Raw genomic sequence first — 19,053 nt, forward strand, 5'->3', positions numbered from 1 at the left:
AAAAAGCAAGAATCCCAGTTCAAAACTGTTCAAACTGTATTTCGAAATTAAAATCTTTGTACGATAATGTCAGAAATTTAGAAAAATTTAAAAATAGAGATACTGAGCGGCAGAGAGAAAAAGAAAATGAATTTAAAGAAGATTTAGACAACCTTTTCGATATTGCCACCTTAAATGTGTTAAATGAGATTAAAATCGCCGAAGATAGAGAATGTTTAATTAAGCAAAGGGAGAAAGGTAGAGTAGGTTGTATGTTGGGAGTAGATATCAAATTATTATGTAAGGAAAAGCGGAAAGAAGAATGCACAGCTGCAGAGTTGAAAAGAAAAGAAGATTTGTTGGAGAATTCTAGTTGTTCGATTGCATATTTTGAAATGGAAGATAAAGAAAACGAAGATTCACAGAAAAAAGTGATAAATCAAGACAACAGTGAAGATGACATATTTAATATCAGAATCTGAACAGGGTCCATCTTCAAACAAGAGAGGACGAAAGATGTTAATGACACCTCGCCTGGCCGCTGGACGTATAAAAGGAGCTGCAGTTCTGCTTCAAAAAAGGTTAGGGCGAGATATTTTGTGGCTTCCATGCCGACACCATATATTTGAGGTCGTTTTGGCTGGTGTATTCACGAGGACAAAAGCAATTGTAGTATCCGGCCCTGAAATTGCTCAATTCAAAGCACTGAAAGAAAAATGAAAGAATATTGATAAAATGAAATTTTATCAATATTCTTTTTATACCAGCGATGAAGTCGTTTATAATGCACTGAAAGATGTAGCGCCTGAAATTATTTATTTTGTGAAACAGAAACTTGCAGAAGAGCAACCATGTGATGACTACAAAGAGTTTTTGCAAATGAAAATGAAAAATGATAATTCAAAACTGAATGCAGAAATTTGCGTTTTCGTTGTATACTGTTATGTAGAGGCCTGGTTTTCAGCAACGAATACTACAGGAGCTCCCCTAAATGATATATATTTTTTGAGAAAATTGGTTAAATTTAAAAATATTATTGAAAACATTGCAACCATTGCAATAACAAAATTTTTAAACCATTTATGGTATCTAGGTGAAGAGTGTGCTGCCATGGCAATATTTGACGATAGAATTGAGAGAGTTGAAAAAATTAGAATGGCTCAAAAAGTTATGGAATGTGCAAGTAAAAACATAGAGACTGTGAATGAAAAAGAAGAAGAAAATGAAGAGACAGACAAGTCATTGAGAAAAAACTATCGTTGCAAATCCGAGATGTCCAAAATTTTGTTCAAAAAGATCTACCAACTGAATTATTGTCCCCCAATTCACTTCAGTTATTTAAACGATTTGGTATTTGTGTTGAATTTTTTCAGGACGATTCGCTGAATTGGGAAAACAGAGAGGATTATCGCACAGGAAAAATATCATTTCAACCTTAAAATGTACAAATGATATTGCAGAAAGAGGAGTGAAGTTGATTGAGGATTACAATGAAAAAATGACGAAAAATGAGCATCAAAAACAATTTTTGATACAGGTATGTATAAACAAATTTAATTTTTTGTTATTTTTTTCTTGAACACATTCTATAGGCTAGGTTTAGAAAACACATTCAATATTATTTTTATTTTATTCAGGTTGTTCAGGAGTACCGGAGAGAGTACCCCAGTCGCCACAAAAGGAGGCTTACTTAATCCAAAATATGTATCTGAAGTGGATGTATCATTTCAATAAATAAAAAATATAGTATTAGGATAAACTATATCTTTATTTTACGTTTTCATTTTAATTAGTATGTTTTTATACTAAAATATATATATATATATATATATATATATATATATATATATATATATGTATATATATATATATATATATATATATATATATATATATATATTATATATATATATATATATATATATATGTATATATATATATATATAGGGCAAGTTACTTCGTATGGATGTTTATGTTTAGTAACCAGAAACTTCTTTTATGTTTATTTTATAATTAGTTTTAATAACTTCGTTGATTATTAACAATTTCAATGAAAACGCAATTATTTTTGAAAGTCTTTTTGTTTACAAAATAGATCGTAAAAATTGCTTTAAAGTATTACATTAGAATAAAAAACAGATACACAAAATTACATTTACTTAAAAAATACATACTTTTTAAAGAAAAATAAGAATATACTAATAAAAATTAATAATACATAATAAACATTCATTTTTGTAAACAAATAATAGTTTTGAAGATTTACCGCTTTGCAGATGTGGCTCCGAGAATGAGCCATAGTATTAAAGTAATAGTTCGTTTGATATCCTTATAACAATTATTGCTAGAAATATATATACACAACAAATTTCGAATAATACAGTTTTAAAAACAAGTCAACAGAAAATTCAAGAACTTTATTTCGCTTAGTCAGTGTATTTTGCGAACCAATAAAATTCGTTTGTTCGTAGATTTGGTGGGTTTTTAGTGTTCGCAAATATTCTTTTTATTCTTCCGCACCAAGAATTTTGAGAACATTCAAGTTTATATATGTTTCCATGTATGTCCGTAAAACAAAAATATTTTTTCGAACATACATAATCTTAAATGTTCTCAAAACGACTACAAAACCTGACCAGTTTTTCGCAACTAAATATTATTTCCGTGGTCAGTAATCGAGAGTGATTGCTCTCGCTTCCCGACCAAGCCTGCCTATCAATTAAATAACTTCTTTGTTAATTAAATAACTTCTTGGTTTATTAGCTCCTTTTCTTTAAAAATAATTTTAGGCCTTTTTATTTTCTTATATAATTTGTTCGCTAAGCTTGTTTCTAGTAATTTCAACTTAATAGTGGTAGTAAACGACCGGGGCTAAATCTTTAAATGGCCGTCTAGGTTTGATAACACATAGCTATGGCCAGGTTTATGATCAGGGTTGCATTAATATTGATAGATCCTATACAAATGTTATCTTTAATTAAAATTTATGGTATAAATTTTATTTAAAAACAATATTTTATAGGATCTATCAATTTTAATGCAGCCCCGGCCGGGTTTATGACTGGGGTTGCATTTATATTGATAAATCCTATAAAAGTATTGTTTTTAATTATAAATCATATCATAAATTTCAATTAAAAAAACATTTTTACAGGATCTATCAATATTAATGCAGCACTGATCATAAACTTATCCCCGCTCACGGCTATGTGTTATCAAACCTGGCCCCGGCCATAGCCCCGGTCGATTACTAAATAGTGGTTGCTTGCAGCCTTATTGGGAGTGAATCTAAATAAAAAAAAGGTGGTCTCATGCAAAAACCATAGAAAAATAACCTCTTCTAGCTGGACAGCATCTCATACCTATCAATATCTATAGGTTCTTTCATTTATTCAAGGATAGATGCCATGACTTTTACAACCTTTTTTATATTTACACAAAATTTTCTTGTGCTTAATTTATTTGCTTTATAACAACAGGTAAACTATACTTAATTGCCAGAAATAAGTACTTTAAAAGAGTTAGTATAGTACTACACCCTCATACTTGATTGCAGTAAATTCTTCTTGTCAACCCACTTATAATGGGTTGACAAGAAGAATTCACTGCAATCAAGTATGAGGGTATAGTTAAGTTAGGAATTACTAGAAAACAAAGAATAAGAGTTAAAAAGCAAGAAAGCAGTTGACAAGAAAAGTTGTAGGTTGCATGAGTCAGGAAAACAGGAATTGGAGAGAGCTTCAAAGGGTTTAAGTGCGGGGAAAAAAACTAGACAAATAAAATTTTTTAGAGCATGCAGAGACAGATACAGTAAAAGAATATGACTGACGAGACTGACTGAATGACAAGCGAGAATGAGTTTTGGTTGATGGAACTAGAGATAACAGCTCCTTTGAGTAGTGACCATGATAGCATTTATAGAAAAGAAAAAGAGATGCAACTTTATGACGATGGGAGAGAGGTCTAAGCTTGGCAGATAGAGCAGGTCCAACTTCATTTACAAACTTCATTTGTGTTTTTGGACCTTGTCTGGAAGAGAAAGGGCATCATTAGAAGAACCAGCTCAAATATATCAACAGTATTCCACACAGGGCCAAATAAGAGATTTGTCGAGGTAGAGAATGGAATCAGAGGTCAGTAGTGAACGATAATTCAAGAAGACAAAAAGAAAAAAACTCAGGTGGAGGGTAACCATTCATCAAGGTCCAAAAACGTCATGTTTGCAGTAAATAACTGAGTTTTTCTGCTGTTCTAAGCGATCAAAAAGAGAAGACTTTTTGTCAAGACAGAAAAAGTTGAGTCATCATCAAAACGAGCCACTTTAGATGTAAGGTTGTCAGAAAGATCATTAATGTAGATAAGAAACAGAACAGGAGTTACTGGAATGAACAAGAGTGTTGGCCTCCTAGGGTGACTTGAATAATGCAGTTAAAACAAAACAATTTGATAATCTTAAAAACTTTCTCATATACCATATAAAGTAAGCTCATAAAGAAGACCAGCATGCCGAACTTTATCAAAAGCTTTACTTATATCAAGAGCAATAGCCCAAGCCTCACTGGCTCTATCTAATGCATAATAAAGTTTTTCAGTCACAGGAGTTAGTGAATTAGCCGCATAGCATAAAAATCGAAACCATATTGATTATCTGACAAAAAGTTGTGTGACTCAAGATGGGATGTGAGAAATTTGTTGATCAAAGACTTAAAGACCTTGCTAATAACTGAAAAAAGACTGATCAAATGATAATTGGAGGGGTCAGAATGAACCTAAAAAAAAGTAATTTTTGCAGTTTTTCAGCACCAAAAAACATCAGTAAAAAAAACATGCGAGCTCATTGGCCTAAATTTTGACAAAAAGGACAAAGGTGTAGAAAGTATACTAATCAAAAAATTTAGTTGAGGCCTCATTCAAATGGCACATTTTGTAATTTTTTCTTGTGTGTTGTGTAAAGTTGTTTTTTTGAATATTGTATGAAAATATGTTAAAACAGATTTTAACTTAACTACTTAATTTTTTATTTTTTTAATTATTTAGGTCTTAAGTGTTGACATTACTTTTTTTTTCCTTCATACTTTGACTCATTCACTATGATATGCTCATTACTTATCACAGTGATTAGTTTGTGAACTTACTATATTATCTAAAGTTGCTATATAACATAAGCATACCTAATGTTACTAAATTAATTATATATGGTAAGTGGTGTAGTGGTAGAACAATATGGGTTAGTGGTATAGTGGTAGGCTGCTTACCTCATGAGCAAGAAGTTCCAAGTTCGATCCTCACTATTTCTCTGGTAGTACCACACTTAACTTGTTTCTCCATGCAGCAGCCTTGTTTGTCAAGGTTCATGTTTCGGAGTTATAAAGTTGAGAGAGGGTTTAAAGCACGAATATAGTAGCCTCCGCGACTGCAGTGACATTCTTAGCCTTGGAAAAGTGAATTAACATAAAAAATTCCAGTTGTAAAGTGTATTGTATATTGTGAAAATATGGATGTAAACTATGCATAACTTGATATTTACAAACTGGAACATAAAAAGTGCTTTAATTAAAATGATTTTTTTTAGGAATTATATTTGTTACTTATGTTCCACCACTGAAAAAGGAGTTTATCTTCAGCATCAAAGTAAGTTTTAATTTCTCTCTCCCTCTCTCTTTCTCTCTCTCTCTCTCTCTCTCTCTCTCTCTCTATATATATATATATATATATACATGTATATATATATATATATATATATATATATATATATATATATATATATATATATATATATATATATATATATATATATATATATATACATGTATATATATATATATATATATATATATATATATATATATATATATATATATATATATATATATATATATATATATATATATATATATATATATATATATATATATATATATATATATATATATATATATATATATATATATATACATGTATATATATATATATATATATATATATATATATATATATATATATATATATATATATATATATACATATACATGTGAGCCAAATATGTTAACAAACAAGTCAATCATGTCAGAGTTATGCTGACATTTTAAATAATTATTATTTAATTAATCATTAATATTTATTAATTTTCCTTTTCTTTGCTTAAACTTTTATTTTGCTTTTGAAATTTTTTAAATGGCTTTTTTAATTGGTAAATGGTAGGAATACTATATATATAAAATTTTAAACTAATGATGACTAGTATATAGTCAAAACATGTATTTTTAAAAATGATAAAGTTTGTCATAATTTTTAAAATAATTATTGATTTTGTGATTAAAAAAGATTTGTATAATAAATATATCTTATAGCCTGCTGCTGCAAAGGAGTTCCACTACATCTGAGGGTTTGGCTTGAGGCAGCAATTTTCTAAAATAGTACCGAGAAAACTCAATGACGAATGTATATATATACATATATATATATATATATATATATATATATATATATATATATATATATATATATATATATATATATATATATATGTATATATATATGTATATATATATATATATATACATATATACATTTTATTATATATATTTATATATATATATTTATATATATATATATATATATATATATATATATATATATATATATATATATATATATATATATATATGTATATATATATGTATATATATATATACATATATACATTTTATTATATATATTTATATATATATATATTTATATATATATATATATATATATATATATATATATATATATATATATATATATATATATATATATATATATATATATATATATATATATATATATATATATATAAAAGAGTAAATTAATGCTCTAATCTAAACAACACACAATCAGGGACTCGACAATAAAGCATTCCATACAAAAAAAAATTTTTTTTATTTATTTAAACTAATGTTAGTAGAAAATTATAAAACTATAATATAATAAAAATCTCAACTTTAATTTTAACGCAGAAATTTTAATCTATAAATAAAATAATAAATTTTAATCTTTATATTTTTCAGGGTCTTGCTCAAAGATGGTTGGGTTTTAAAGAGTTTATCAAATCGATGTATTGGTAGGAAGTAAAAATCGGCTGCTATGCCTATATTTTATTTTTTGTAATTAATATTGGTAACAATATTTATAATTAAAGACAAATCTTTTTTAGTATTTAAAAAAGTTTTAATATTTAATTGCAACACAGATTAATTTATTAGACTGTTCAACAAACCAAAGTTTCATTATTTCCTGCCTAGGATGTTGAACACTAAACTGTTTTTAACCCTTTCAACACAGAAGCATCAAATATGATTTTCCAATCAGGCCATGAATAGCCACAAATAAATTTTTTCTTGATGAACAGTCTTTTAGGTGAAAGTCTTTAACTATAAGATTTGTTGCTAAAATATTGGTTTTCATAGTTTATTAGTAAGTTTAATAGTACCACTGAATTTACCTCTGGTTTATTAATAGTACCACTGGATTTATCTCTGGTTTATTTGTAGTACTAATGGATTTATCTATAATTTATTAGTACCACTGGATTTACCTCTGGTTGAGTTTTCAGTTTTAGCCATTTTTTTCTTCTCCTTGAATTTAATAATATTATAGATATCTAAATACCAAATGGTTAATATTCACTAGAAATTATATAAAAACTTTTTGCTGATTTTTTTGCTTTTGTTTTTACACAAAACTTTTATATTTTTATTCATAATATTCTTAGTTATTGAGAATAATGCCTTTGAGACAACATAAACAGTTATTTATACCAGGATGGAGTTTACAAGAAAGGAAAATACCTAGATAAAGATTTTTTTTCCTGGTATAGACAACTATTGTACCTCTCCGCAACTATTACTTGATTAGTATGTAAATAGACAAATAAGACATTCAAATAATTCTCACAAAGTAATAGGTTTAGTGAGAATTATGGGTAGAAATGGTATAATGGTAAGAATGGTAGAAATCTCCATTTAAAAAGTTCAAAAACAAAGAGATATTTTATACATATAAGACGTTAATAATGCTTTATAGAAACAATGGTTGACTTTCTGTTTGTAGCGAGTTGAATCATCAAGACAATTGTTAAGTGTAAATTATAAATGTCTTTATTTAATCGCAAATATCTTTTAACATATGTGAATTATTAATGTAATTATTAATGTAAATAACGTTACAAATAAAAGACAATTAAAAGGCGAGTTATTTACCCAATGTGAGTTTTTTAACAAGTTTTTTTCTTAAATCTTCCTAATATAATATTTTGTATACAATATTTCCATAATAAAATATTGATAGTAGTTTGTTTTTTTTAAATTCTAATTCACTCGCAACATTGCTATATAAAGTTGGGAGTTACTAGGAATAAAAGAATAAAGTTGACTCAAGATGGGACAAATTTTTTTGATCAACAAAGAAATTTGTTGATCAAAGACTCAAAGACCTTGCTAATAGCAGAAAGAAGACTGATCAGACAATAATTAGAGGGATCAAAATGTTCTCCGGAATTTATGAAGATTAGAACAACAGATACCATTTTCTACCAGGCAGAAAAACAAGACTCAGTCAAGTACTTATTAAAGAGTTTAGAGAGAATTGAAGGAAATTCTGTAGAACAATTTTGTAAGACTGTAATAAGAATGATGTCTTAACCACAAGCTGTTGAAGAGTTTAATTTAGATATGACTTAAGCAACTGAAGCTGGAGTGATTAGTATGTCTAACAATGAGTTAACCTGTTTAATTGGAATTGAAGGAAGAGAGTGGCCATAAGGTTCAAGAGTCGAATTAAAAGAAAGGTTCTTTGCAAATAGCTTTGCCTTATCCTTGGGTGAGGTAATAAGATTAATCCCATGAATTAGAGATGGAATGTTAGACCTACCTTATTTGATGACACTGTTAAAGATTTTCCAAAAGTCTCTAGAGCCTAACTTCTAAGATGAGATTTAGTGAACTGATTTAGTGAACAAGATTTAGTGAACTGATTTAGTGAACAAGATTTAGTGAGCTGAGAATAATGGTGCTTAGCATCAGACAGGACCTTTTAATATTGAATTCTTGCAATTATAAATAGCTGTTTGTTCTCAAGAGAGTTGTTCTTTAGAAAAAGATGAAAAAAATGATTATGATTAGATAGCAGTTCCCCAAAAGGTGAAAACTATGGAGTAGAATGACTTGACTTGGAACCAACAAGAAGGAATAAAAGCTTTCATTTCTGCCTGAATCCAGGAGGTTATGTAGGAGACGTATTTATCAGTTGGGAGAAAAGATATCAGCTCAAGGACCGTCGCAAAATCGAGAAAAGAATCTTAGTCAGCTTAAGGGCAGTAGTAAGTAGTGCGATGATAGGGTGAGTTTGAAAAGGAACTACAAGATAAAAGATTTGAAGAGATCATTGCATAGTCAGGACCACCTAAGGGACAAAAAGGAGAAACTGAACACAAGCTAGGATCCAAGACTAGTCATCAAAAACTGAAGGTAAATCATTAGGGTTGTCAGGGAAACTAGTCACAAAGTTAAATATCTGATTTAGAGATTGAGAAATGCAAAAGTTATAGGCTTTAGTGCCAGCAGAGTCAGTGGCGTTAGTGCCAAGCCATTCAGTGTAATGAGCATTAAAGTCACCAGCAACAACAATATTGGTAGAGAGGTAAAAAGTGAGGGCATGTTCAATTTAATCAGAAATTACATCTAAAAGAGTTCAGTCTTGGGAAGAAGGAAAATGATAAAGAACTAAAGAACAAATAGAAAGCTGATAGAGTAAAGAGGTGCTAAGCAGAAGGGCATAAAAGAATGGTCAAAGGATCGGAACCTGATTTCACAACAAATAGGTGAATTGATGCATATGTATACCCCTAAGCCAAGCATGTGACTATTGGAGTCTTTGCGAATCAAAGGATACTACCTATCAACAATGATATCTGAAGAGGGAATAGCGAAATTTAAATTAGTCTCACTATTAGCAAGCAAGTCTGGTGAGTTTAGCAAAAGGTAATACTCAACTGATGGAAGGTTGCTATGCAGATCACGAATATTTGTAAAAGATATATAAAACAATGGTGGGGATGGTTTTTTATGTTTAAAATTTTTGGGTTACTTTTGGCATGATTTAAGTTTAATGAGAACTTGATTCATTCATTGATAGAGCACAGCCTCCTAAGCAATGAGCTTTGCAGTTGTCTCAGTCTTGTTAATTAACCCTAAGTTGTAACATATAGCATCTTATGGGGCCTCGACAATGTGCACTAAAGGCATCAACAGGGGTCACCATCCATGCACAACATGGCATTGTTAATACTCTGATATTTTGTAGGTGTTGATGAAATCAGCCTTTGAGAGCTACGACAGAGTTTGAAAACCTTACTACTAGCCGACCTCAGAACCATTAAACTAAGTTTTAGAGCTATACCCTCATTCGGAGATAACAAGAAGAGCTGCATATCACATCAAGGAGACACAAGCAAAAACCTATGAGTAGAGTCAAGAAGATCCAGCATTCATTATCTTAGGCAGAAAACAATGTAAAACAGGTTTACATCTACGGCAGTTCAATAGATGAAGAAGGAGTTTGAGGCTGGTTAGCAGAGTTATTCTGATTACCCCTAAAGTCTTTGCCTAGAATGCCTTCTACAAGACAGTAGTTGGATGCTTTTAACATCTACCTAAGATGAGTATTTTCATTGAGACACTATCTCTAGTCTTTACTCAACCAAGAGCCCCAATGATGAGGAGAATAAATGACAGGGGATGAATTGCAATAGTCAAAATCTCTTGTCCACTTATCCACCCTAACTTTGATCTCTGGAATTAAATTTTATCTAAATGAAAATATTTTGTTGTTTGAATTAAAACTCTAATCTGGTTTTTAACTTTTTTGTAAAAGTTAGTAAAAGTTAGAAACTAAATATTTATAAATAAATTGTTTACAATTTTCTTTAGTATTGCAAATATAAAACGCAAGTTAAAACCTGCTAAGTTCAAAACTGTAGAGTTTGCAAAAGAAGCTCAAAAGAGATTTATTGATGTAAACACAGCATTACAAAAAAATGATAAGTACTGATTTAAACTTATTATGTCTATCTTGTTATTGGATCATAATTTTAATATATATATTTTTTTGTTTTAAGTTGCCATTTTACTTTATAAACAAAGGTTTTTTGATGTCCATTTAACAGCTGCCTCCTAAGGCTTTTCAAATTATACAGCTATATCAAATACAGTTTTTCATATAATAAATTTTTAGTTAAAATCGTTATATATCTTTATATTGTAATTTTTAGAGCTTCTGAGATGATTATGATAGAAAATGCAACATACATGGTAGTCAAGGTGAATTGATTTTTTCTGAAAAAGTTTTTATCCTTTATTTTTCAGTTTGCATGTTTTTGTACTTTTGCAAATTTGATTGAATAAAAACAAAACATTAGTTTAAGAATTATCAATCAATTTATCATTTGCTTGGGATAAAATAATTGGTTTTGTTAACATTTCTGTGATTTTCATTTTTACTCTGATATTTTCTCTGATGAATTAAGTTCTTTAGTAAGAATTAAGTTGTGCATTTTTTGAGACCATAAACTAGCTTAGATGCTTTGGTTACAGACTTTACAGCACGTTCAATTGTTTAAAGGTTCAGAAGATATGTAAGTAGCAAAACCTCTCTAGATTCTTTTTTGTTCATCAGATCAACAGATAAAAAACTAATTGAAGAGGTTCTACCTCAATTTGACATAATTGTATTAGATCATTCCAAGATTTACAATCTTCATAATTGATTTGGATAAATCTTAGGGACAAATTTTTTATTTTCTTTATTTTTATTTATTGAACACAGTTTATTACTTTACCTTGCGCTTTTGTAGGTTATGCAAATTAAAATAGATTTTTTTTTTTTCTTAAAAAAAAGTTGCTACCATTATGATGGTTTGTTTACAATGTTTCAGATAGATTCATTCTGGGTAACTTTGTATGCTTTACGCTAGTTTTAACTCTATGTCAAATTTTTTACAAATAAAATAAATATTTTTGCATAAAGGGTGTTCTGATGATCTCCTTTTTCTAGATTTTTATAAATTTTTTTAATTTGCTGGTTATTTTTTAGAAAACAAAGTTTAAGTAAGGATTCAGAGTTATTCTGTTTAACTAAATGTTAATTTTAATCTTTTTATTCTAAAAGGTTGTTTAAATTTCTTTGCATTGCTTTAAAATGATTTTTAAATACATCTAGTATTCTTTACTATTTTAGCAATAAACGAGCTGTTCTATAAAGTAATACAAATCACTAAATAAACTTCATGATCAAATTTAAGGAAAGGAAAAGTTTTAGAGACATAATACTCTACTCGTAAACATCATTATAAAAAAGTTGTTTAAGGTTTACAAAAAATCAAAGTTATAATATCTGAACGTGAATAAATTAATGCAATTCTGCAACCAACATGTTATCATTTTTTGTATTACACACTCTCATCAATTGATAAGGACTCATTTGGGATATTTCCAAACAGTTTATAAGCGATTTCAGTTTTTAGACTTGGCTAAGGTATGAGTTCCCTCATATCCGATAAGACAAAATTGATTTTCAACAAGCTGTTGGTTTTTGGTGATAGTAAATTACATAAGGGTTCTGTTTTGAGATTTTTTTAATATTATCATTGTCTCGTTCAACTTGAAATATTACAATCGACTTGAATTTGTTTATTTTTACAAGTCATTAAGTTGAGACAAAATGAACTCTTTTATATCACAATAAACTCTTTTATAGCATGATCTTCAAAAGCATGTGCATTGATATTGTTTACTTGTTCCAATGAAAGAACTGCACAATTTTTAGACATGCAAAACTTCGATAAATTGGTCATTGTCCCTAATAACTTGATCATCATGAAATTAACATATTTCTTAAAAAATTATTCAATATTAAGTTAAACATCAATATTTCACATTATATCCACATAGTTCATGCTATCTGGAGTTACTCCATTTATTTCGTTCTCTAGGTTTTGAATAACTGAAAAATAATTTTCAATATGACAATCACGTTTTCTTGAAATACTATAAGGCATTTTTTCTTTTAAAAATTGATATCTGACAAAATAAAGCTAACCTTATTTTCAACCTTTGTTATTTGGCAATCTTTAAACTTTTGACTTGTTTTTTCTGCTATCATCCAGATAGATTTTAACAAAACTTTTTAGGTCATTAACACCAAATGGTATTCCTTTTATACTTATATAAAGTGGTTATTAAAACAATATTCCTAATTAATACTAAAAGCAATCTGGTGCTCACTGAGTTACAGTGTTTATTTTTTAATTTATAGAAGATGCTCAAAAATTTATAGTCGTGCTCAATGACCATAACACTAACCTTTACGGGCTAGGCCCAATTTTATTTAAAAACTTTGGCATATAAAATTCCCCGAAAGGTCGCACACGAGCAGTGAACGCCTGAGGGAAGAAATGAAGTACATTAGAATAAAGGAGAGTTATTTTTTGAACAAAGCATATTTTGACAGTTGTCAAGACAAAAATTTAGATTAATAGAGGAATATTTAAAAATAAATAAGACAGACAATGCACCTAAACAGTACTAACAATAATAATAGACAATAAATTGTTTTATAAAAATTAATATGAACGAAGATATACAAAAAATATATCACCAAACAAAAACTAATAAAGCACTAAATTGATAACAAAAATAAAAAGCACAACAATGTGTTGTATTGCATACAACAATGTAAGGCCTCAGAATGTATAAAAAAACAAAAATAATAATGCTGATGTGTAAAATATAATTTGTGTAGTGATAAAGTAATAAACATCTCCTCAGAGTTGCGTCTATTATCACTGGCGTTTCAATGAGGATCAGCACTTATAACTAGTTTATCCCGTCAGACAAACGTCATTGCCACTTATGCTTTACCTCCGCGACTTATGTCGTGGAGGTAAAGCATAAGTGTATTATTTTACTGCATCAATCATGTTACTGCAGTAAAGAAGGACTTCAAATAGCCAATATAAATAAAATAAAAGTATAATAATAAAAATATAATAATAAATAATAAAAATATTATAAATGATAATAAAATAATATAAATAATAAAAATAATAATAATAAAAATAAAAATAATAAAAAATATAATAATAAAAAATATAATAATAAGAATATAAATAAAAATAACCAAATAAATCACATATCATACCACCAGTAGAAAACACCAAGCACAATAAATTGAAATTCTAATAAAAACACCAGAAAACTAAAGCAACTAAAGTATGCAAGCAGTAAATACTAATAAATTTTCCCCTACGACCATTTAAATCAAATAGGTACTTCCAGCATAAATAAACCAATAACAATCAAATGGAAATATACCTTATTAAAAACCCTTTTAAAATTAAATAAAACACAATAGAGTCTTTAAAAAGCTCTAACCCTGTCATAGATACTTCATTTGAATTTTGTTAACCGATCTGAAGTGTAAAAAAATGAACAACCTGCGCAACTTAAAGTCATTAAAAATCAAGTTATATATGAGGTAGAAAAAAAAATATTGCCTGCAAAAATGTAAAGATTATTACCCTCTCATCCAGCTCCATAATAACCCCTTATTATAGTATTCTTTTAACCATAGTTTAAAACTATCCCACTCTGTCAAAAGAAATCCTGCTATTTTATCTACTGCTCTGATGAGAAGATTTTGCTCAGGTGGAGCAAATAAATTTTCTAGCAAAGTATTTTCATCAGATATAAGATATACTTAACTTTTATTCACAATATTGTTAAATTTCTTCGTGCAAGATCCAATGGATCTATTTTTATGCCTGATAACAGGAATCAAGATCACTAATAATTTTAACGTTACTATATCAAGAGTTAAGTTACCACTACACTAAAAGCAAGCTTTTTTTATGAAATTAAAAATTTTTATTAATTTTTCTTTGATGAAAGACCTAGTAACTTTGATGAAAGACCTAGTAACTTTGATGAAAGACTAAGTAACTTTGATGAAAGACCTAGTAATTTTGATGAAAGACCAAGTAACTTTGATGAAAGACCAAGTAACTTTGATGAAAGACCAAGTAACTTTGATGAAAGACCAAGTAACTTTGATGAAAGACCAAGTAACTTTGATGAAAGACCAAGTAACTTTGATGAAAGACCAAGTAATACATTCAAAATCAAAAGCAATAAAATAGTTTACATTTATAAAATAAAGTTTTTTTTTTCAACAATCTTCAACAATGACTATAATTTAACTTTTATAAACTCCGCTAATCTTAAATTTATTTTTAGGTTCCTTTCCTTTCTCAAAAACATTAAACTACAATTTTCAGAAAGCCTCCTCCACCATCTCACCGTGTCCACCATCTCACCTGCTCCACCATCTAAGAGACTGACAAAACCTACATATGGATTTATACTTTTTTCTAAAATATTATGCAGAATCAAATCAGAGTTATATTTGATATAATCTAAATCTCTGATAATAACTTCATTTTGGTCGCAAATATTTTGATATAATCTAAATCTCTGATAATAACTTCATTTTGGTCGCAAATACTTACACTGTAAAACTCATCTAGTTTTTTCTTTGAGATTATTTAACTTATAAAATATATTTCCTTCTTTAGAATCTCTTCTATTCAATCCAGTCCTAGTAGAAATTCTAATTGTGTAAAATTGTTTACTATTTCTGTTACACTTTAAACTTTAAAAGCTTTTATTTAAAAAAATCTTTTAAATACGTTTGCTCTCCATCTTTTTTTCTAATTAGTGCACTAGCTATTTGTTCTGAATATTCTCCTAATTATAAACAGTGACCGATTAAGGTGTCTAAAGCAGCACAGTGAACACTGATGAGAAGTTCCTCGTCCAGTTAACAATGCAATTTCTGCATATATCATTATTCTGCATATATACTCTTGATTCAGTAAATTTTAAAATGGTGACACATAAACATGGATCTAAAGAACATTTTTTGTTATCCCGATCAATCTAAAACACTTTAAAATTAAATTTTATGCCATAAATATACACACATAATTACACACACACAAATATACACACATTTTTGCATATGTATTCAGTGACGGATCCAGGATTTTTTTGTGGGGGGGGGGGGATGTTGATACCAAAAGTGGTTAGCGTAATTTTTTTGGAAATTACGAATCAAAAGATATCGACTCAGTTTCGATTCGACTGATAGTATTTGAGTTGTACTACTAAGTGTTGGAGACCAAGGTATACCTTCTGTGGGTTCTTCCCAACCTTCATTGTATATGGATATTTGAAAGAAGAATCCGGCATCCAATGTTCAGTCATCAATTTCTTTTTTTCTAAATCATTGAGTTTTTTCACATATTCAATGTTTCTTACCTCACCCGAAAAAACACAAGCAATATCATTACTGGCTGGATGAGAATTATCTTTGTATGCCTCGTTATCGGTTTCTATTAACATCGTTTGAATAGGTGTACAAGTAAGAGATTGCAAGAGGACGTCGGTTGGTTCAAAAGGTTTATTAATACTGCAATCAAATACAGGTAAAGCTACAGAAATGCAAAGTGTGTTATCGAAACAAATAGGAGGTTTTTTAATCAAAAAATTCTTTTTTTTTTTTCTTCAGCGGTCGTTCTTTGCTCATGGTAATATCAATCTAGAATCGCATATATATATATATATATATATATATATATATATATATATATATATATATATATATATATATATATATATATATATATATATGTGTATATATATATATATATAGATATATATATGCAAATATATATATATATATGTATATATATATATATATAGATATATATATGTACATATATATACATATATATATAATATTGTTTAAACTCACTTAAAATTTAAATGTTTTCTGAAGTTTTTGAGTGCGAAAAAAAAAAAGGTACCAGAAAGTAAAATTTGTGCGGCGCATTGGTATCTTTTTTGAATGGTTAAATCAAAGTGAAAAAAAAATGAATGAAACATTAGGCATTTCTTATGGAAAAATTTAAGATCAAGAGCGCAGATTATTTCAATAGTTTCAATATTTTGATTATTTCAGGGTATGTATTTTCTGGTGGGGGGGGGGGATGCATACCCCATCAAACCCCCCCCCCCCCCTGGATCCGTCACTGTATGTATTAGGCTAAATGTCATGCAGTCACATAGCACAATAATAATTAAAAGCTTCAAGTTTAGAAAATATTTTACTCTTTACTTTATAATTTTTATTATAAATATTATTATAGTTTACTTGCTATGGTCCGCTAAATTAACAAAGTAACAAATAATTATGCAAAATTGATTCCTTAACTTTCAAATTTAAAATAAAGTAACTCGAGAGTGCGTTCCTGTTTTTTTGAATTTTTTAGCATTGACAGTATTATGTAAATGTTATGTAAAAAATTTGAAATTTTTTACATAACATTTACATAATACTGTCAATGCTAAAAAATTTTAATTTTTATAATATAAAAATATACTATTAGTATATATTTAAACGTTGAGTATATTAAATACTTTAGCAACTTGAAGTCCCTACGACCTTCTAGAAGTGTATTCAGATGGTGACTTCTGATAAACACTTAAATCGGCACTTTTTTCAACACAGCACACTGTACAAAACGAATCATGTAAAACTTGAAGCAGTGAAACTGCTTCCAGCCATAATATTTATATTTAGTATTGTACTTTTATCAAGTAAATATTGTAACATTAAGCTAAGAACAACATCCAGACAATTTAAAAAATAATTATTCATTATTCGCGGAGCGCACTTTTAAAACTAATTCATTAGTAGCGGAGCGCACTAGTGTTACAGTTTGTTGAAATTTTACCTAATGACTAGTATTTTTTACTACAAATAGATTTAAAAGCTTTACTTTCTTATCAAGTAAAATTAATTTTAACTTTATATAATAATCATGTTGCAATAACGAAAATGCATTATCATACCACACCATTAAACATAGAGAGCTTTCTGGTTCACAGTGGTGACAATTCAGAAAGAAAAAAATCACAAAATAATACTCTTAGTTAAAAGTCACAAAAAAACAAGGGGGATAGCAATATTTTTGGAAGGATAGTCATATTTTGGTAGGGGTAGTCATTCTAGTTTTTTACGGATCTAAAATTTAGATTTTTTTTTCTAAACTTTGTTTAGTTTTTTTAACTTAACTGAGTTTTTATTTTAATATGTAATTTTTATAGACTTTGCAAAATCAGTTTACTAATCCAGCAAACAAACCTTATTGGCGATTTGTTAAGGAAGTAGAAAGACCTAGAGTAATTAATGCTGCATTAAGTGCAGTGAGTGAGAATGACCTTTATGCCCAAGTTACAGTTCGCTTGCATACTGAGCAGGTTGTTTTTAATTCACTCGTTCTTGTTGCTACATAAGAATATTCACACACACACACACACACACACACACACACACACACACACACACACACACACACACACACACACACACACACACACACACACACACACACACATCAGTATTTTAGCATAGTTTATCGAGAAATATTTGAAAATTTTAGATTTTGACTATACGAGATCGCTTTAATCGCATTGTTACAGGTGATCCTAAAACACCTCGCTCAGTAATCGATTATGTTGTGTTTGAAAGACATTTACCAGATCCTTATGGAAAGTGGCGAGTATGTGGCAAACTTAATCCACGCTAACATTTAAATTTATAAACTCATTTTGAAATACACGTTTATATTAATTCAGACCTTATTTTTAAAATATACAGTATATACGAAGCAGTACCAGAAAATATATTTTTTGGTACTGCTTCGTTTTTCTTGCTACTTTCATTTATGTATTTTTTTTCCACAAACATTTAATTAGGTATACACAGGAATTGTTATTTGACTGTTTTTTTGTTTTGTTGCGTGAAAGTAGTTGCGATTTATGATTAGTGATTAATTTAAAAAACTTTTTTTACTTTCAAAAACGGAGAGGTTAATTTTGCTGAAGAAATTAATGGGAATTCCGAATCTGCCAA

General features: G+C 28.5%; 1 protein-coding gene across 3 annotated transcripts in view; it reads left to right on the plus strand.

The window, feature by feature from the left end:
* The window catches only part of LOC100198412 (large ribosomal subunit protein mL45), a 38,144-nt gene extending 19,373 nt beyond the window's left edge, over positions 1 to 18,771 (plus strand). For all 3 annotated transcript variants that reach the window (XM_065809817.1, XM_065809816.1, XM_065809818.1), the window contains exons 4-9: positions 5,552 to 5,610; positions 7,032 to 7,084; positions 10,950 to 11,063; positions 11,291 to 11,339; positions 18,246 to 18,398; positions 18,581 to 18,771. In XM_065809817.1, coding sequence (XP_065665889.1) covers positions 5,552 to 5,610; positions 7,032 to 7,084; positions 10,950 to 11,063; positions 11,291 to 11,339; positions 18,246 to 18,398; positions 18,581 to 18,727 — 575 coding nt within the window. In that variant the 3' untranslated portion in view covers positions 18,728 to 18,771. The remainder of the gene's footprint in view (positions 1 to 5,551; positions 5,611 to 7,031; positions 7,085 to 10,949; positions 11,064 to 11,290; positions 11,340 to 18,245; positions 18,399 to 18,580) is intronic.
* The last annotated feature ends 282 nt before the right edge of the window (positions 18,772 to 19,053 follow it).

Source organism: Hydra vulgaris, chromosome 11, assembly GCF_038396675.1.
Source record: "Hydra vulgaris chromosome 11, alternate assembly HydraT2T_AEP".
NCBI lineage: Eukaryota > Metazoa > Cnidaria > Hydrozoa > Anthoathecata > Hydridae > Hydra > Hydra vulgaris.